Source organism: Nannospalax galili, unplaced genomic scaffold, assembly GCF_000622305.1.
Source record: "Nannospalax galili isolate Female #2095 unplaced genomic scaffold, S.galili_v1.0 scaffold902, whole genome shotgun sequence".
NCBI lineage: Eukaryota > Metazoa > Chordata > Mammalia > Rodentia > Spalacidae > Nannospalax > Nannospalax galili.
This window is the reverse complement of record NW_008347814.1, coordinates 36,317-56,983: the sequence shown is the minus strand read 5'-3', so window position 1 is coordinate 56,983 and position 20,667 is coordinate 36,317. Positions and strand designations below refer to the sequence as shown.

At 42.9% G+C, this 20,667-nt stretch overlaps 2 protein-coding genes across 4 annotated transcripts in view; one reads left to right on the top strand and one right to left on the bottom strand.

The window, feature by feature from the left end:
• Homer2 (homer scaffold protein 2) overlaps positions 1-6,000 on the top strand; it is a 161,881-nt gene extending 155,881 nt beyond the window's left edge. For all 3 annotated transcript variants that reach the window (XM_017800955.2, XM_008844429.2, XM_008844430.2), the window contains exon 9: positions 331-6,000. In XM_017800955.2, the coding sequence (XP_017656444.1) occupies positions 331-519 (189 nt within the window). In that variant the 3' untranslated portion in view covers positions 520-6,000. The remainder of the gene's footprint in view (positions 1-330) is intronic.
• A 7,715-nt stretch (positions 6,001-13,715) lies between these two features.
• Positions 13,716-20,667, bottom strand: part of Whamm (WASP homolog associated with actin, golgi membranes and microtubules) — a 28,361-nt gene continuing 21,409 nt past the window's right edge. The window contains exons 9-10 of the mRNA XM_008844428.3: positions 18,923-19,385; positions 13,716-16,674 (exon numbers count right to left, since the gene is read on the bottom strand). Coding sequence (XP_008842650.1) covers positions 16,376-16,674; positions 18,923-19,385 — 762 coding nt within the window. The 3' untranslated portion in view covers positions 13,716-16,375. The remainder of the gene's footprint in view (positions 16,675-18,922; positions 19,386-20,667) is intronic.

Sequence of the window (20,667 nt, the reverse complement as noted above, 5' to 3'; positions counted from 1 at the left end):
CTGGTTCTGTCAGGATGTAGCTTAAAGTGGTCTCTGCCGACCACACCAGGATTGGGCCAGATTTCAGCTTCTCTATTGGGCCCCCTAGGCAGGACCCCACATTCTGTATTTCTAGTTGCTGCTTGGGGCATTCAGGCCAACTACCGGTCACCTACTCCTATTAATCCTTCTGCTGGAAACTGCCAGGAAGGGAATGACACCCCAAATGGCCTCCTTTCTTGTCTCAGGGGGCCCAGACTTATGGCGAATGTTTGGTCTTAGTACAGCAGGTTTCAGTGATGGCTCCATCAGTCTGTCTTCCAGATCTTTCTCCCTTTTGTCTTGTCCCAGGCAGCAGAAAGAGACAATCAAAACTTGGAAGACAAAGTGCGGTCTCTGAAGACAGACATTGAAGAGAGTAAATACCGGCAGCGCCACCTGAAGGGGGAGTTGAAGACCTTCCTGGAGGTGCTGGATGGAAAGATCGACGACCTCCATGACTTCCGTCGAGGCCTCTCCAAGTTAGGCACAGATAACTAAGACTGGGTGGAGCCTGGGTCTGAGTCCTGTGTGTGTGAGGTGACGTAGGATTAGGACAGTTTCTCCTTTGTGTTGCTTCTATAAATGCAGGCGCATACTGTCGTGTCTCCAAACCAGTTGTTCTGTCCTCTCACTCCTCTCCAGAATAGAAACATCTCTCACTGCTCTGACCTTGTGAGGTTGTGGACAACTGGAAGCTTCTGACTCAGGAATCCAGAATGTGGTCTACCTTAAACATTTACACAGTTAGGGCAGGAATGTTTATATCTTTCTTTGAGGGATGTTGCAACCTTATGAACTGGAAAAAGCAAAGTATTTCCTAATCCAAATATCAATATCCTTTACAACAGGCCATTGAGCATCTCTTATTGGGTAACATTCAGAATGTGACTCTCCATCAGGCTCCAGTCCATGGGTGCATGGAGGAAGCATCATCTCTCAGTAAACATTTTGATGCTTTAGCAGACATGTCCAACCTTTTGACATTGCCATGTGACATCATCATCCACAAAGTTCACACTTGAACTGCACAATTAAATTCCAGAAACAATTGAAAGGAAATCTCACTATGTTTTAAGTTACGATTTTTGTGTTGGATCACATTTATAACTGTCCTCTGCTGCATGTGGCCCATGGGCTGTAGGTTGGATATACCTGATTGAAAGCACCCAACTAGTGGAGACTTACCAGGAGAAAGAAAAAAAATTGAGGGGGGGGTGTGCTTTCTGGCAAAGGAATCGTCTGCATCTATGATGTCCCATCCTCCCCCAATCTGTATGGTTGTGACAATGTTCCTTTTCTTGGGTTTTCATTTCAGAGCAAATGCTAATGCTGTGGAAACAGCCTGCAGTGAGGGTGCCTAGCACAGTGCCAGGCACAAAATAGGTGCTTAATAAACATCATTCAGTTAAATATGTAAACAGAATTTAGCTTCTTAATCAAATCCCACAGCAGAATTCAGACTCTTGTTGAATGATACACCATCTTTGCTGTGCTGGGATAGTTATCAGAAATGACAATTTACTGTGGTCAAACCTAGAGGTGGCTTATAGGACAGAGGGCAATGGACCATCCCATCAGGAGCCCAGCCATAATGTTCTGCCCCTTGAGGAGATTGCCCTTAGGATCACCTTCTTTAGGTGCAGGGGTAGGGGGGTGGCTGTAGCCTGAGGATTTTAGGATGCAGAATATGCATGGCTGTAGGGGCTTCCCAAGCTGGGACTGTATGATGGGTTTGAACAACTGAGAGAAAATCCTGCAGGCCCATGAGAGTGAGATTCCTGCCTCAACTGGCAAGCCTGGGTCTCAGTGACAGAGATCCTCTGCCCAGGTCTGCTTGTTGCCATAAACCACTGGTCTCACATAGAGCTTCTTAGTGGAGCCAGTGGGCATTCAGATCCACGAGCATCCTTCATTAGAAGAGATTGCCCACATGAGGCAATGATCTCCCCCATGTCCATGACTCCCCCATACTTTTAAATGCCTTGGGAAAGGTGAGACTTTGGTGTCCCCTACTCCTCTAATAACCGCCTAAGCGTTTCCCCCTAGATATATGTTCACACAGGGTTAGAATGAGAAAACAACCCAAGGAGGAAACTGGTTCACATGGACATGACCAAGGCCCTGTGGTGATTTCTGAGTCCTTGGCTCTTCTTGTCCTAGCTAAGCAGTCTCTCTGAGCAATGAAGTCTTACTTGGCATAAGAAAGGAGGGAAGGCTGGTGATATGGAATGCTAAAATATATTAGGGGAGACCCCACAGATTGAGGGGTCTTGAGCACACAGGACTCTTAGGAGGAAATAGACAGCACTGTCAGCCCTGGTATGATCTAGCCCAGGACACTGCCAGCCCTGCCCTCTCGTCACAGCTCCCGATGGCTCTCAAGACAGTAGCAGCTCCCTACTGGTATACCAGGAGAGCAGAGAAGTGGGCTGGCTGTGGCCCAGCATGGGGTCAAAGGAGACTCTTCTTAGGCTAGCCTGGCCCCTCTGTCTGTCAGCAACATGGGCACATGGCTGGCTGCCCAAGAGCAGTGGACCCTGGGATCCCTCCATTCAGACTTCAGATGACTGCGCCTCCATCTCCAGGTGATCACTCATCTAAAAGGATATCTCTTGGCTGACTGGAGCATGATCCAGTGACATGGTCGTATGAAGGTAGTTGCTAAGACCACGCCCTCATGCTCATGGCAGTGACTTCAGAATGTGTTCCAAATGTAGAAAGTTCTGGAAGTCATTACCAAGTAGGCTGCTGTGAGGTCAAGACCCACAACCCCTTTTATTAGCCACTGAAGAGTTCAGCAAACTTCTTGTAGCTAGTAGGTAAGGCTAACAGTCCTTGTACTGTTGGGCTCAACCAGCCCTAAACTGTCACAGCCCAGGAGCTGACAGCCTAAGGACTCCTCTAAAGGGGAGCTAGGTTCCACAGTAAAACCATAGAACTCCACAAAAGCACCGAACCTCCATTCCATCTGCTTTTCTCTAAAGATCTTGTTTCTTCATTTGTTTTCCTTTGAGAAAAATAATGGCCCAGAAACAACTTGAGCAGTCAAAAGGGGCTGGCCCTGTCTGCAGCCTCTGGCACTGCAAAAGGTAGGCTTCATATAGTACAAATGGCCCACTGAAATTGTTCAGTGTTCACTCAGATACTATGACAGACCCTCATTTATTACAATGTCCAGCCCGGTCTTGGGACTGTTGTCATGACCTCAAACCTGTGCAGGTGGGTGGGAGCTGTTCCCTCCCAAGCCATTGCAGCTGCACCACGTTGCCTGTAGAACCCGGACTACATTTCTGGTTTCCAAATGAGCTCTGTTTTTAGCATTTCCAAGGTGGCGGTCTGTACCTTGATTAGCTTTCTTTCTACAATGATTCACATGAGTCCAAGTAAAAGGCAGAACCCTTTAACCGCAGTACTTAAAAATATAATAACTTTCATTCCAATCAAGACCCAAGTGGATGCATTTCTAAGTTGAAGCTGGCACGGAAAGAGGACATCTTTCTGGTGCACAGGAAATGTGAAGCCACTAAAAGACAGGTTGGCCAGATCTTGATGGGAAGGAGAAGCAGACCCCATACTAGACCTGTGACCATCTCCTTCCATTTCATCTCCCCAGGAGCCATCACTTTAGACCTTAATTGGATGAAAGAGCTAGGCAGAGATTGCTACTGATAGGAAGCAAAGGCAGAATGGCCACCCAGCTGGGAACAGCAGCGTGAGCCCTATACCCAGGTCTCCTGGACGTCAGTCCGCTATTTTCTTATGAGCCACATCACTCTTCTCCCTTTGGTGACCCTTAGGTGGGTTTATAGCAAAGAACAGCTTACACAGGAGTGAGGCAGAATTAGACTTAATAAGTTCCATTTTGTAATGATTCTGGTTTATAGTCACCTGTCCAATTATCTCTGTGCTCTGAGATGCCAGTTCAGTGGAACACATACTGGCTTTAAATTCTTCACTGATGGCTTAATGGAAACAGAGTCCTCTTTTGAAAAGAGGTGAAAGAGGCCAGGCATGATGGCTCATGCCTTTAATCCCAGCACTCAGGAGGCAGAGGCAGGCAGATCTCTGTGAGATTGAGGCCAGCCTGATCTACATAGTGAGTTCCAGGCCAACTGGGGTTACAGGGAGACCCTGTCTCAAAAAGACAATTAACTAATTAAAATAAATAAAAGCAAAAGGCCTGAGACTGCAAATGTAGACAGCTTTCTGGTTCAAAGAGCACCAGTCTAAGATGAGCCAGAGCTGGACAGAGGCAGACTTGTCCAGTGCTTAGAGCAGATTGCATGAGTGAAAGACTGCTACTCAGCCTGCAGGCTGCACAGGCACAGCCTCCAGCAACATGCTGGGCAGTACTGCATTTGATGTGAGACATCAAATAGAGTGTGGCATGTGATACAGTTCACGTGCTCCCTGGAAGCATCACAGCCCATTTTGCAAGTGGCCCTCCCTTTTTCTACAAAGTCTCCTTTTCTACAGACTCCAGAGGTGACTTTGGATGAGACTCAGGTGTGCCACAGACCTTATCCTGAGACCTGGCATGTGAGCTAGTATAGGCACTGACAGGAGGCTGCTCTATAGGAGGTGCTAGCCACCACTCTGCTAACACTGAAAGTGGGTTGTTTGTACCATCCACCCTTCTAGAAGTTACAATTCTTTGATTCATGGGAACATCACTGGATTTTGAAGCATTTGCAATATAGACTAGAAGCTTTCAAATCAATATCCATACATGTTCTGAGTGATGTGCCTGCATTAAATGAACCATGATTTCTGAGTACATGGCTTCCCCAAAGACATATCCTGTATTCTGGGTACAGTGAGTATGATGGCATGGAGGGGGAGTCCTGAATGGAAATGTGTCATTTACATGTATTTTCCTTGTACCTGTCTCAAGAATGTAAGTCCTTTTTAAAACAGGCCTAGCAGGTGGTTGTGGTACGGATTTTGAGCTCTATGGAATGTTCTGGTGAATTTAGGACTAGCATATATGTGCATGAGTGTGTATGTGTGTGTGCATGAGTGTGTGCATGTGTGTAAGTGTGAGTGCATGTGTGAGTATAGCAGGGGGAAGCAGCAAGAGGGAAGCAGGAGAAACCATTGGGAAGAGTTTGGTCAAAACTATATACCCAGGAGGGATCTCTCTTTGCGTATTTCTGGTGATGATGCTAAATGTTCTGGAATCCACTTACAAGACTTGTTGGGTCTTCTGTTTAGTGTGGAATTGTACAGTGCCCTATTCTCTTTGGCAGGGCAGCACTTGCTGCAGAGTGGTCTCCCGGCCACAGGGACCCCTGGCAGGAGCCCAGATGAGCCACAGTGGAGTCCAAATGCCTACATTATGTCAGGTGATTGGCAGGACTGATGTGCTGGGGACTCGTTGCTGTCCCATCCTCCCCACCTCCCCCTGTACTTTAGGTAGAAAGTCCTTTCAGTCCCTGTAGCAGTGTCTTGTGATGTAACAGCAAGAAGACATTTCTTACATCAGCTGAAAGAGAATACTACATATGAGTTGGATAAGTAACCTCTTCCAAGAGTACTATTTTTTTTCTTTTTAAATGCTTTTTTGGTACTAAGTAATATGTACTTTTTTTTTAAAAAGAAAATAAAAGCTAAAGATAAATAAAAAGAAAAAACCACCCGTTGTTACACCATCTGGTTATAACCACTGTTAACATATCTGTCTCTTCAGGCTTTTTATCCATGCATCTGTTTTTGCTTTATTGCTTTTGCCATGAAATATAATCATCTTAACCATACTGTCCTATAACTTGCTTTTTTTTTCTTTCAACACTATATTGTGAATGTATTTCTATATCAGTAAATATGTAATTATGCCTTTTTTAATGCTCCGTAGGTCAGAACTTGGATATTTAGGCTGTTTCCAATTTTCTACTCTTGTAGTCAGGACATGGCAAAATTATTCTGACATCTTTGTAAACTTTTCAGAGTATTTACTTAAAATAAATTTCTAAAATTGAACTTTCTGGCTCCTTCTCTTCCTGGACCCCAAGGAAACTCCACTCACCAGCCCTTTGCAGTTAGTCAGTCATTCGTGGTCCTGTGACTGATTCTGGCAAGTGGGGTGTAAAATGGAAGGAACGTGAAAGTCTAGCAGAGACTCTCGCCTGCCCCAGGCATGGCCTTAGTGTCTCCAATCATTTGCCTTAGCAAATGGTGATGTCCGGGGTAGACCTTCTCCCAGCCTGGGTCCCTGAGTGACTGTGTGAACACTCCCTTTCATTTCATTCCATCTACCAACCTACACAAATGTGATGTGAATAGTCAACTTTAAGTCTTAGATCACTGGGATTTCAGGGTTAATTTTTTTACTACACATCTCTATTCTGACAATTTAAAAATACACACATTATCTTTATGTTTTCAAACATGCATATGTTGCTTCAAATTGTGTTTTCAGAATGATGGTTCCCCACCCCAAATATACCCTCACTAGCAGTATGTGAGAATGCCCTGCCCTTCCGTAACACTGCCTCTAGCATGGAGCAGCAGCAAGAGAAGTACATTTCTGTCGAAAATATGACTTTTATTGTTCATCTGGGGCCATTTTCTTTATAAGGTAATTAGTGGTCTCACTAAACTTTATTTTTATACTTTTGAGACAAAAAGTCTTAACTATGTAGCTCCGGCTGTCCTACCCTGTAGACCACACTAGCCTTGTGGAAATCCTTCTGCCTCAGCCACCCCAATGCTGGGATTACAGGGTTGCTCCACCACACAACAGCAACCTCATTGATTTCTAAGATTTTTTCATAAATATTATAAAAATTTTAAGTTGTATTATGGCTTTTAGAAAAATGTTTAAACTTAAAAAAAAACTCAGTAAAATCTGTCTTTTCCTTTAAGTCACTACCTTTACTATCAAGTCTAGGAAGGTCTTTCCAGTTCTAATTCCAGTATATTCTATTCATCAATATATTATTCTTACAAATTCATTATTTCTTCAAACAGTTGAATATTTGATCTAACCCAGGCATTGTGGCACATCCCTATAATCCCAGTATTTGGGAGAGGTATGGGCAGGAGGACCAGGAGTTCAAGGCTAGCTTCAGCTATGTAACAAGTTTGAGACCAGTCTAGGCTACAGGAGATCCTGTCTCAAAAAACAAAAACAAGCTCCCCACCCCCCAAAAAAAACAATAACAAAGCCACCTCTCCATTCTACTTGGAACTTATTTTCTGAGTTGTATCAACACTGTTTGGGAGAATGTGTTTCTCTACTGCTGTCAAATGCATTTTTACTACATAGCCAATCCTTCCAGTGGGTACACTGTTCTAATTGTGTCTACTGTGGTCCTTACCTGCCTGAATTTTCTAGTGCTGGTACCACACTGTTTTGTCATCCTAACTTTAGGCTTAAAGTCTCTGCTAATACAATTTTTTAAAATTTCCCAATATATTTTACATATTAATATAGCCAAAAGAAATTCAGGGAGCATTTTGTAATGTTTAGGAGAATTGGAAATTGGATTATATAAGACTTGTATGTTACAATAGAATTAACATCTTTATAGTATTTCCTGTTTCATTTCAATAAATCATGTTCAGTTTTATGTCCCTCAGTCCATTTTTTCTAATAAGGGTAATTTTTTAGTTGTGGTTACTGTTGTAAATGGCATATTTTCCAACTGGTTACTGTTAGCGTAAAGGAGTGCCACTCCTTTGTTTAATGAAAATTCCTACCCTTGGTTTTCTAATTTAAGCACCAAATAAAAGTTCTATAAATTTAAACATGGAAAAAAAACTGTAGAAAATGAAAGTTGCCTATAATTAAAATCCCTCTGATCCAAGATAATCAGCTCTTAATATATAATTCTCAATTTTTTCCCTAATGTATGTTTTAACATTTTGACAGCTTGATACGGCCCTCTGCTGCTTGTGCCTTTTACTTGCAATAGATCCTGGCCATCAGGCAGCATTGGTCTACCTCATTCTTAGCTCTGCGTAGGAGAGTAGCAAGTGCTTGTTCACTAGTTTATTTCACTAGTTTGTTACTGAATTCTTTGCATTCTAATACTTTTGTTCTTTTGCCTTCCTTCAGAATAGGTAATAATTCTGGGTGGTGGTGATAATTGTATCTCCATGTTTTCACTTTCTTACCTTTGGTCCCATTGACCAGCACTTTTATAATAATGGTAAACAATGCATATATGATTGTACTGGTCCTGAACATGGTTCTTTATATGCTCTTCCCTTAGTGAGAATATGTCTAGTGTTTCTACAGAAGTATACCTTTGACTTAGTTATAGAGTCAAGTTATGCCCTTCTGTTTCTAGTTTGCTAATAACGTTATCAGTAAGGGATGCTGGGATTTTAGGACATGTCTGTCATGCAGACCAATGTTTATTCCCTATTATGACTTAAGATGAGTCATTGTAAGTTTGCTAATGTTAAACTGTCTCTACATTTCTGCAAAACTTTGATACAGCCATGATATATTTTCTTAATACACATTTTCCTTCAATGTTAACAGTGGTTATTTAGGATTGGCCAGCCTGTGGTACATTTTTATTTTGGGTTTACTTGTGCTTTCCAATTTTTCTACAAAAGTTGTGTATTACTTGTGTAATAAAATTAAGAGCTTTACAATGAGAAGACATTTTCCCAGATTTGGTTCTCTCATTTTATTTTGGAATTTTCTATCTTAAAAAGATGGGCAGTTGTGATTTTTCTGCTGTCTTTATCAGCTATTTTTATGTTAACTTCCTTTAAAATATATATAGGGAAACTTTCTATATCTTTTTCTATGCCCTGGAATAGTTCAAATATTTAGAATTTTTTGCTCTTTGAAGTTTTTTATAACATATATAAAACTGTCCAGTCTAGTGCCTTTTAAAGAACTCATCCTTTGATGTTTTTTCAGTTTTTTTCTACACTCTTTGGTCTCTTCAAACTTTCTCGCTATTCTGTAAGGCTTTTGAAAATTTAAATTTTCTCCAATACTGATTCTTATTAGTATTTTCAGATTTGTTGATGTGGGTTGTACTGTTCCCTCCTTCTTAATGTTGTGCATCAGCGATTTAAAATTTTCATCTGATTATTTTTATAGAATTAGTCAATTTTTATTAATTTTTTCCCAAAGAACTAGCTCTGGGATTTATAACTTAATTCCTTGTTCAGTCATGTTTTGATTCATTGGTTTTGCTCTTATTTCTTCTTTATTTCTACCCTTTCAAGTTAAATACCATCTTTTTCTTATTTTGGAGAAGACACAGTAACATTGTAAGACTTTGACCTTTCCTCTGAATACATCTGTGTCCCATAAATTTTTATGGGTGATTGATTCTGTTATAAATCATTTAGAATTTCAGATTTGACTTTATTTTTTACTGAGGAGTTATTTTAAATTATACTTTTAGAGTTCTAGATTCTTTAATATTTGTTGCTGTTGCTTTTAATATTTGTTACAAACTTTTACTTTTATTGCCTTGCTGTCAAAGAGGGTATGGCCTGTACAATTTGTGCATTTTGGAGTTCATTAATATTTTGTTAGGACCTGATTAGTTTTTTGTTTTAACAAAGATTCCCAGGAAATTGGAGAAGGTATATTCTTTGAAAGCAACAATATTCTGTCTGTATGTATTAATTTGACCTTACTAAATATCCTATTAGGGACCTTTAATTTTTATTTATTTGATTCATTAAAGATTAAGAAAGTTTTGTTCCCAATACTATTGTATTTCTGTCTTTTTCTCTTATGTATCTAACAGTGTTTTTTTTATGTGTGTCTGTTCCATATAGGCAAATGACCGTTTTATATTTAAGGGGAAAATTATTTTTCTTGAAGGCTTGTATACCTTTGTTTTACCTGATTTTATTGTAATAGAGTTGCTTATGTAGAAATACATAGTTCAGTAAAATCTTTGTGTGTGTTTTTAAGCTAACAAAAATACTTCAGAGGACCTTTGTGCCTTAACAAGATATTTTGGAAATCTTTGAAGGCCGATGCTCTCAAAGGCCACTTCCTGAGCAGACCAAGAGTGGCAGTCTAGGGGGTTGGAGAGATGGGTCAGTGCTTAAGAGCACTGACTGCTCTTGCAGAGGACCCAGGTTCAGTTCCCAGCACTCACATGGCAGCTAAGAACTTAACTCTGCTACCAGGGGATCCAGTGCCCTCTTCTTACCTCCACAGGCATTGCACAACACAGGTGCACTTACATACATGTAGGCAGTACACTCATACATAAAATAATAAAACGTAATAAAATATTTTTTAAAAAGACTGGCAATCTGGGTGGAGTCCTTTAGAACAAAATGAAGGATGATTGGAATATGTGAACATTCCCATTTCCTGCTTTGGGGCAGTCTCACCTTGGGACCTTTAAGAGATGGCTGCCGCACAGCTGGTTATATTCTGCCCCAACGGACCATACTGAGACTCCTCTCAGCCACCAATACTTTCCTTGTGCTAGTCTTCTGAGTAGAAAAAAAACCGATTTCAGAGACGCATCCTACTAGAACAGACCTTTGCAGGGTGGTTTCAACAGGCTCTCCACACAACAAAGTCTGTGCCAGGCATAGAACCACCTTTTCCCAAATGTGTAGGTGTGAATCCCAGCCCTCAGCTCAGGAATGAAGGAAATTTGCCCTCTATATTTCCTTTATTTAATTTCTATTTTAAGCCCTGTTGTACCAGGCTCCAGCAATTCTGGGTTTGACCTTTCTCCTGAGGTGAGTCTTGGATGGTTTGGGAGGGCTTACAACATGTTCCTCAGATCATACAGGGGAATGAAACCCATATCTCCTGAGCTGTCCTCTATCTATCTCTGTCCCCTCCCCAATTCTTTCTTTTGTATGCTTGGGAACACATGATATGCTCAGCTGTCCTGTACTACAGGAACCACTGTGACTTGTGACTCTGTGCTTTTGACTCCAGAGACCCCCTCTATAGCTGTTTCCTGTTTGAAGCCACAGATGTCAGGTTGGACTGATTTAACACAAAGGGACTAGTTCATAAACCAGGTGTGCGTTTGCACAGGAAACCACACCATCGAGTATTGAAAGGATCCCTTGACTACCTCCAGCACAGAGGAGCACAGCAGCAGGTCTGTACGGCAGACTGGTGTATTCTTCCTTCCCTTTTCCCTGTCCTGTCTGTCTGTTTGCATTGTGTCTACAATGCTCTGCACTGGGCCTTCACCCTTTGGGCCTTCCCCCTAGACCAGGCTGGCAATCTGCCTTCTAACAAATGCCTTAGAGAGATCCACATCCTAATCCCTGGAACCAATGACTGTTAAAAAGAAAAAGGAACCTTCAAGTGGGAAGCCACACACACTGTGTGGGTGAATCCTGTATAATCACGAGTTCTTATAGGCAGAGACCCCTTCCAGGCAGGGGTCAGAAAGAGATTTGATGGTGGTAGAAGGGTCAGGGAGAGACAAACTGCTGCCTTGGAGACAGGAAGGGAACACAAGCAAAGGAACTCGGGGGTCGGATCGCTCTCCGACAGGTACTGCACAGGGAGAGAGGCCAGGACCAGCCTGTGTTCCTCTCCTAGGGGCTGAGCGGGATGGTGAGTGTCGGCGACTCAAAAACCACACCGAGTCGGGAGTCTTGTCGAGGCAGGAACTCACTTTATTGCATCAGGCATTACCTTATATAGTTTAAACAAAAAGGGGTGTGGAAAAGGGAAGGGCAAAGGTGTATGTCATCTGGGGCAATGGCTGTGAGCCACTGGGAATTGGCCATGCCAGCTGTGTTTGGGGAGAGGCAGTCCGAGGTTGGGCCCTGCTGAGTCACCTCCATGAGGAAGTGACCGGCCAGAGACAGGTCGCCAAACTTTAGTCAGGCTCAGGAAGTTACAATAGGCCTCGTCATAAATTATGCCACAATTATGAGGGTCCCGGAGACCCAACACTCAGGTAACATGTAGAAACCAGGAAAGGAGAGAGAATGGAGCCTTCAGAAAGTGCAGTCCTACTGAAACTTTGATTTTAGCTGGTAAGACCCATGTCAGACTTCTGACCTTCAGAGCTCTGTGAATAAATATGTGTTAGCCCAGCACAGTGGCACATGCCTGTCTGTAAACCCAGTACTTGGGAGGTAGAGGCAGGAGGATCAGGAACTCAAGGTCATCCTCAGCTACGTAGTGAGCTCGAGACCAACCTGGGCTTTTTGAGATCCTAATAAGCAAATAGTGTGTGCTTTTATTTTATTTTATTTTATTATTTATTTTGTAACCACATGATTAGAAGAAGCATTTCATTACATCTTTAACATTTTCAATAACAATTTCCAGAGCAAAGATGCATCTTTTTCCAAAAGTGGCTGTAAATGTTTAGGTTCACAGTTGAATTAATAGTTATACAATATTGAACTCGTCATAAACCCTATAAGACATAAAATTGAATGAGGTTTTAACCTTTAAAAAAGATCTCCATTTCATTTTAAAATATACTGTTTCCTACAGAAAAACTCTTTTTTTAACATCGTTATGTACATTTATTAACTTACAAAGGAATGAGTACCCTGGGTCTAGAAAAACTCATTTTTAATGCTACTAACAGATGTTTGCACATGCGTCTCTAATCTCTATTATCTGATTATTACTAGTCACAGTCAGTTACACTCGGATCCTTAGCATCTGAGTATTGATATAAAGTCATCAGGTAGATTTCAATGGTAATTTTTTCACCTCTACTAATTAACATGAAGCAAATTTTTATGCTTCTTCCTCATTTTTTTATTTGTTGATTTTTGTGTGTGTATATCATATAGAACATCCCAAACAATCTTATTTATCTATATACCCACTTCCCAAATGACACCCTCCCATAGCCTCCCCCCCCCAACACACACACTGGAGCCAATATACTCTGTCATCCCTGTTACCTTCCACTGTTGTCAGCGCCCCCAGGCATTCCCCAGTGCTTGTCCATCTTCTGAATCTAGTCAGCCTACCTGGGTCCTTGTTTTTCAATATTCCTTTAGATAAGATGGGGTCTGCTGTTCATTTTCCCAGTTCTATGCTGGGTTACTGCCTGGGAGTCTCTTGAGCCATCCTGGCCAATAACTCAAAGGAAGGTATCTCCTGTCTGGTATTGTTTCTTGTTATGTAGCCGTTAGCTATACACATGGACTCTTAAAAAATTATATTGACCCCTTTAATCTTTGGTTATACTTTCCTTTGGTTATGCTTTCCTTTTGGGTGTTGAAGACCATACAGTTGGCCCAGATAAACCAATTTATTTTTACTCTGAAGGCCATTTGAAGATCTGTTCCTCAGGGGTCACACGGGCTTGGGAGGAACCCCTGGCTCCTTTCTATTACCAGTTGCATTTATGTGAAGACAAGTCAAAGGTCCTGCTCGACCATGGCTGGCTTCGCTTGGAAGCATGGAAGAAATGTTTCCTCTGTGTTGACCCTCCCCCTTTGTAGACTGGACACTGGTTCAAGTCCATTTTATGGGGTCTCCATTGGCCTCCTTGATCAAGAGGACAGGTTACTCACTGCAGTTAACAGGACATTCTGAGAGATGCTCATAGTCCTCTGGAGCTTAGTCGACCTTGGAGGGCAAGGAGCAAAAACTGTCCTTTAAGTCTCTCTGAACAAATTAGTATAGACCTCAAAGTATGGCTGTTAAACACCCAAGGTTAGTTCCACCAGGCTGGTCCTTTTAATTACCGTGTACCATGTAGATAAAGCTTGGGCAAAGACCAAACGTTCTCAGATAAACCTTGCCTAGACATATATTCCTTGAGCTAGTTATATGTATAATTTGTCAGTAGGTTAACATCTGATTTTTTTTTAAACTAGGCATTATTTATCGCTCACGTTGTCTAAAAGCCTTTGCATTTATGCATTTGTAGTAACTTGTCTGGGCAGCAACAGAACACTAAGATAATCACATGACTCCACATACCTGAGGTTTAAAATCTCTGCTCGCTAAATGTTATACATGGTTTCACAGGATGTGTGGTCATTAATCAAAAACCTTTCATTCTCCTACCACAACTTGTTTGATTTCTGATTAAAATGATTATTCAAATGAATGAATCCATCTGATTGTACAGCTCAGGTTTTTGCTCTGGAACAATTCAGAGGATGCTGCCAGTGCATATGGCCACTCGAGGACCATATCCGTCCCTAAACAGCTCTGTATGAAACATGACCCCACTGGGCTACCTATGTATGTATGTAATTATGTAGCCAGGGATGACTTTGAACTCCTGATCCTCCTACCTCTGCTTCCCAAGTGCTGGAATTATAGACATGTACCACTAAGCCAGGCTACATATGATGCTAAGGCTTCATGCATGCAAAGGAAGCACTGTACCAAGTTATAGCCTTGACCCAAGGACTACTTTTGTATTCAATGCTGTGGACAAGACAGGTAGCAACACTGATACCAGAAACAAGGCTCAGTGGTCATGTGAGGGAAAAGGGGTCAGGAAGACATCAGAGGAGAAAGATATGAGATTGAGACTGAAGAATGCATTTGAGTTTGTCAGGACAAGGAAGAAGAGGGGTGCAAATTCCAGGTACTTAGGCTTCAGAGAAGGGTTATCTGGGGGGGCACTAGATTAAGATCTGCAGTGGGGAAGGGTGCTGCCCAAGGAACAGCAGCCAGGCCTCTGAGGACTTGTGTACCAGGCAGCAGGGCTAGCCCTTACCCTGAGTAGGTTGGAAAGGCAGGAAGGCAAAGGGTTGATTAGCAGCACTTTGGAGAGTGGATTGGAAGGTTTGGAGTCAAACAATAGGAGTTTCCTCTCCATGGCTCTGAATCTCAGAAGCCAGAGTATGGATTTACATCAGGACTTACCTGAAAGAAGGCAGGCAAGGGCTAAATGAAAGTTCTAGAGAAGTTTTGTAACGCTACAGACATAACTGGACCAGGAACTTTATTTTCTTGAGACAGGGTCTCACACTGTAGCCTAGGCTGACCTCAGACTCATGATCTTTCTGCCCTCACCTCTCCACTGCACCAAGATAATCAACAAAGAACTTTGAGAACAATTTTTAAGTCGCTTTTTCAAAGGCAGCCCCTCAAAAGCAAACTCTGAGAATTATCTGAACCTGAATATGCTCCCTGGACTCTTACAATACCGAAACTACAATGCAGAGTGAAAGCAAAAACAATGCCAAACTAAAAATAAGCTGAAGTCCCACAAAGTTGATTTTGCCATTTTTCAAATATCAAATTATTTTCAGAGGAATAATTTGCTGCCTCCAGTAGTGAAGGAGGCCTGAGGCGAAGACACTTGAGCTGCCTTAGAGGTATGGAACTGAAGCCCAGCAAGCAGCCTGCAGGGCACGTCTCCCCAGCCCCCAACTGAACACCTTTGGGCACCCGTGAGGGAACCGTGAGCACAGGGCCAGTGTGCCCCAGTGCTGACTTGCCACACATCAGTGAGGTCAAGGCCAGGCTGGGAAAGAGCTGCCTTCAGGCAGTCTGAGCTCTGGGGACGTGGGACAGGTGGTAGGCCCCATGTGCAGCCCAACAGTGGCCATACTGCAGGATCTCCAGTCAGGCCATGGAGGCAGGTCCAGGCACAGCAGCTGAAGGACTCAAAATTCCTCCCAGCAATGCCAGGTTGGTATAGGCCAGACTGAGTCAAGAAGAAACTGGAAGTGGGCAACTTTGTGGTCTACAATAGGACTTTCCTTTGGAAACAAGGAAATCAGGTTCATTTTGTTTGATAGAAACCTAGGATTGATGACCCAAGAGTTAGGGTAATGAGGTTATAGGAACACCTGGGCAGTCTGAGCAATGAATAGGCTTCTTTGTATTGGTATCCTCCTCTTTCCTAACTGTACACAAAGGAGAGAAGACCCTGGTGTAAGACCAGTTCATGAAGTCAGCAACACTGTTCTTGTGCCCTTAGTACTTGCTCAACTAAACACTCATCTAAAACCTTAGGAAACACCCAGGCAGACCCTGCTTCCATTTCCCTACAACATAGATGCATCATAAATAGTAGTTTATTGATTTTATAGAGTGCTTGATAATATAAATTTAAATATTTAAAATAATTCTGGAATATAAGCAATTTATTCTGATTACTGTTAAAATAATGTTCACATTTGAGCCTTTAAATCTGAGGAGCCACTATTCATACACCCAGGAGTACATGGTCAGTAGTCTAATGTGCTGTTTATCAGAGTGCTGTAACCTTCCTGAGTCAGGTAGGCATGGTGAGTTCTAAGTACTCTTCTTCAGACCAGAGGCACTACAGGTTCCACATTCAACCCATCCATCTATGGGTTGGTGTATGATGGTCACACCTCTGTTGTCCTCCCCAGATTTAAGGCTGCAACATCCAAGCCCAGTGTCTGATGCAAGCCTTGATGCTCCAGATGTTATAGATCTGTCTGCTTTTGTCATCTGGAGAAGACCTTAGCGGTCCCACTCGCCAGGGCTCTGTTCATCATTGTCCTCCTCTGAGTCAGCAGACACTCTCTTGATTCTTTCCAGTGCTGCCCGGATGCTCCTCTCCAGGTCACTGCTGGGCTTCTTGCTGGGGTCCACACTTGAGTCCGGGTGGACTTTCTTTAGTCGGACCCCCTGCCTGATGGCAGCTAGAAGTTGTTCATTGACTGAGGTGTGGGGAGAGAGTAAGGTGGGAGCTTCTACTTTCCGGAGAGGGGTTCTGCCCTGCCGTAGAGAGGCCAACACTTCATCCATAGAGCCTGAAGCTGAGCAAACACAACAAGTATGACTAAAAACCAGGCTTCCAGGAAAACATACCAGTTAATGGATTTCAACAAATACACGTCATTCCATTGAGCCAATGAACAGTGCACTGATTATGTGTCACATCGACAATAAGCTTCCTGTTTCTATCAGGACAGTTTAGTAACTGTTTTCTCTTGACTCCATTAACTTCTTCAAATACATTTGTTGAAATGACTTTTTAAAGATACCCTAAAGAATTAAGGATGCCTGCGGTAGAAACAATCCACCTGCTGGTGTGACTAAGCTCCCTCAGGACTGTGCCTCCTCCATTTCCCTTCCCACATACAAACATCTTAAAGTGTATCCTGCTGTATTCTCTAACTTCAGCCTTGGAAGTTAGTCAGTGATTCATTTTGTGATAATGAAGCCAGTAGGTTTCCACACACAGAAAGGATGAAGTGAAATGCTCGTCAGCAGCTCAATGGACCAGGAGAGGAGGTGCTGGCACATTTCCTGTACACAGTATGTTTAATTCCACCTACCTCACCCTGAGGTGGCTATGTGCTCTATTTTTGAGACTGTGAAATGCAGTCAAAACACAAATTAGCTCAGAGTTCCAAGGCACTGATGAGAAGCTATTTTTTTACTCTGAGACCCTGAGAGGATAAAATCTTTGTGACCTGCTGGACACAGACTGTAGCACTAATTTAGACATCTTCTAGGCAAGCCTTCAAGATTAACAGTCATTTCTAGTTGGAGATTGTAAACTGGGCTATGGCTAACAAGGACTGTTTCATTCTGGACCTCCCAACTGCAGTCCTGGTCTAGGAGTGATAAAGCAGGTTCCACAATCAAGGGCACTCTTTGGTTCTCATTCACACTCTCTCACTCTCTAGTGTGATAGAGTACTGTCTGTGAATTGACAGAGCTCCCCAAAACTGTGTGCATTAAACCTGGGCTGGGACTAGCTCCCCCATCCAAAATCTGACTTTTCTGTCACATTCATGTGATACTGCAAACCCTACAGGCAGGGGTTGTTTGTGTGTCACCTCAGCATTTTCACTGCACCTTGTTCTGGATGCAGAGAAGCCCTGAGCTCAGAATAATCAGAATGCTCGATTAACCAGAACCAGCATGGGACTGACCATTGCATGGGCTTCATGCTCATCCCTGTCCAGATGACCTTGTGTGTTCTAGGTGGAGCAGCTGGAGCAAGAACATAGCATTTTACTAGGATTTCTCTAAAACACCCTCCTCAATGGAACAGGCTCCAAGTCTTGACAAGTCAGGCTGGTCTCGCTCAATAGCCAGTGTCTAAAGCCATAATTAGAATTATACATGAGAACACAGCCCTCGTTAAACAAATGTTCGAGTATATTCAGTGTGAAGATAAAGGTGGCCCACTTTTTTATCTGTCAGTCTACACATTGGCTGTTATTCCTCTAGAATAATTCCCGAGCAATATTCCCCCTTAAATCCAACACTTCAGTTCTGTAAAGGACTCAGAGATGCAACAGTAAACATCATTTAAAACTATGCTGAAAAATATTGCCAGAACTCAAATCCATGCTGAAGTTTGAGGAAACCTGAAATAGACTGATTCTTTAACAGCCTTGGAAATGCCATGTGCCACACAACCAGTAAATGCAGAGATGTTTTGTCAGGCCAAGTTAGTATCTGCTAAACTTAATTTCACTTGTATTAACTGCAATAAAAGAGTAATTAACTCAAGGCAACCAATACTGGGATATTTTAAGACTAAAGAATTTTTTTTTTAATTCTGATTTGAGGGGCTGGGGAGATGGCTCAGTGGTTAAGAACACTGGTTGTTCTTGCAGAAGACCGGGGTTTGAATCCCAGCACCCACATGGCAGCTAACAACTGTCCATAACTCCAGACCCAGGGCATGCGACAGCCTTTTCTGTTCTCCTCAGGCATTGCACGACACAGACACTTACCCACATGCAGGCAATACAGGCATACACATTAAAAAAAAAAAAAAAAAAAAGATTCTGATTTGAAGCCGATGGCTTCTAAGGCTATACTTCAACAGCTTAAAAACTGATGGGGGCAGGGCATGGTGGCGCACGCCTTTAATCCGAGCACTTGGGAGGCAGAGGCAGGCGGATCTTTGTGAGTTCAAGACCAGCCTGATCTACATAGTGAGTTCAGGTCAGCTGGGACCACAGGGAGACCCTGTCTCAAAAAGACAAAAAAAAAAAAAAAAAAAACTGATGGGGAGTGGAGGGCAGAATTGCAGCAGATTACCTGGACGGTGAAAATCCTCCAAGCAATTACGAGGTCTTCCAGCAGGTGCCTCACACACTAGAGGGAGGGGCTGGTCTTCTGTCACTAAAGTCCTGAGTCCTAAATCCTGATGAGTGGCAACTTGAGAAGATGAGGACACAGTGGGGAGAGGGGGTGGTGGGGGAGAGGGAGGAAGAGGAGGAGCTTGTGGTGGTGACAGTTCCTCACTGGATCCAGAAAGGGTCTGGTCACCAACTGGAACAAAAACCTGGACAGGAATGTCCCTGTGGTGGTCTTGACGCTCAGGGGCTTTCACATCACTAACTTCAGGTGAGGGAGGAATACTTCCGCTTCTGGAGGCAGGATAAGCTACTGTCACTAGCTGAGAGGCTGTTGAGGACCTCTTCTGGGAGCATCCCCTAGATAGATCTGGAGCCACTCGTTCTGAGTAAGTTGTTTTCAGTGCAGATGGTGCTGTGCGTTTCTATGAATGAAAAACTAGTGAGAAATTGGCCACAGAATATCATCAAAAGGCTGCAACTCTGCAGACAAATCTGTAAACACTGACATATGCACAGGTTGTTCTAATTCACAGAGTGCCTTCTGGACACTGAAACAACCATCCTTGCTACTATTTTTCATGAGTTAAAAAAGAAGCACCTAGCTGGGCGTGGTAGCGCACGCCTTTAATCCCAGCACTCAGGAGGCAGAGGCAGGCAGATCTCTGTGAGTTCAAGGCCAGCCTTGTCTACACAGTGAGTTCCAGGACAGCTGGGGCTACAGGGAAACCCTGTCTCAAAAAGACCGGAAAAAAAAAAAAAGAAGCACTTAGCCAGGCATAGTAGCACACACCTTTAACTTTAGCCCCCAGGAGACAGAGAAGCAAATGGATATCTGTAAGATTGAGCCTAGCCTGGTCTACAGCGTGTTCCAGACCAGCTGACACTACAAAAAGACCCTATCTCAAAAAAAAAAAAAAAAAAAAAAAAAAAGGGTGGGGGGGCTGAAGAGATGGCTCAGCAGTTAAGAGGGACCCAGATTCATTTCCCAGCAAGCACATGGTGGCTAATAACAGTTTGTAACTCTAGTTCCAGGGGATCCAATACCTTCTGACCTCCTTGGGCATTGAACAACATGGGTACACTTACATGGAGTCAATATACTCATCTCATACACATAAAATAAAAATAATAGATAAAATATTTGGAAAAAAAATAGAAGATGGTAAGAGTCAGGGGTGGTGGAAGACCACAAGGAAACAGTCTTCCAAACACCTGTCAGTTACTCATATGAACTCACTCACAGCAAGGGTGACAGTATGCACAAATCCTATGCAAGCCCAAACCAGACAAAATCCCAGCATAGACATGGGGAAGTAGGTAAGAAATCCCAGCCCAACCTAAGGAACTTTTGGCAATTGATGACTGCTGGCTGGGAGTGGGGAAAGACAGTTTCATACAGGGTGGGTCCAGTGAATGGATCTGCACTAAAGGACATTGGGGAATACAAATCATATACTCTATGGGCCATATTACATATATAAGAGAATCCATTAAATTGGACTGGAGGCAGTGGGAGGAGGTGGAGAAGGGAGCAGATCCAAATGCCATCAAACTATATTGCAAGAAAATTGCAAAAATTCAATTAAAAATGGGGAAAAAAAGACTGAAAGACCTAGCTAGTCATGGTCCAGGAACACTGCCTTGTATTTGAGACCAATCTAGGCTACATAGTGAGTTCCAGGCCAGGCTGGGCTACAAAGTGAA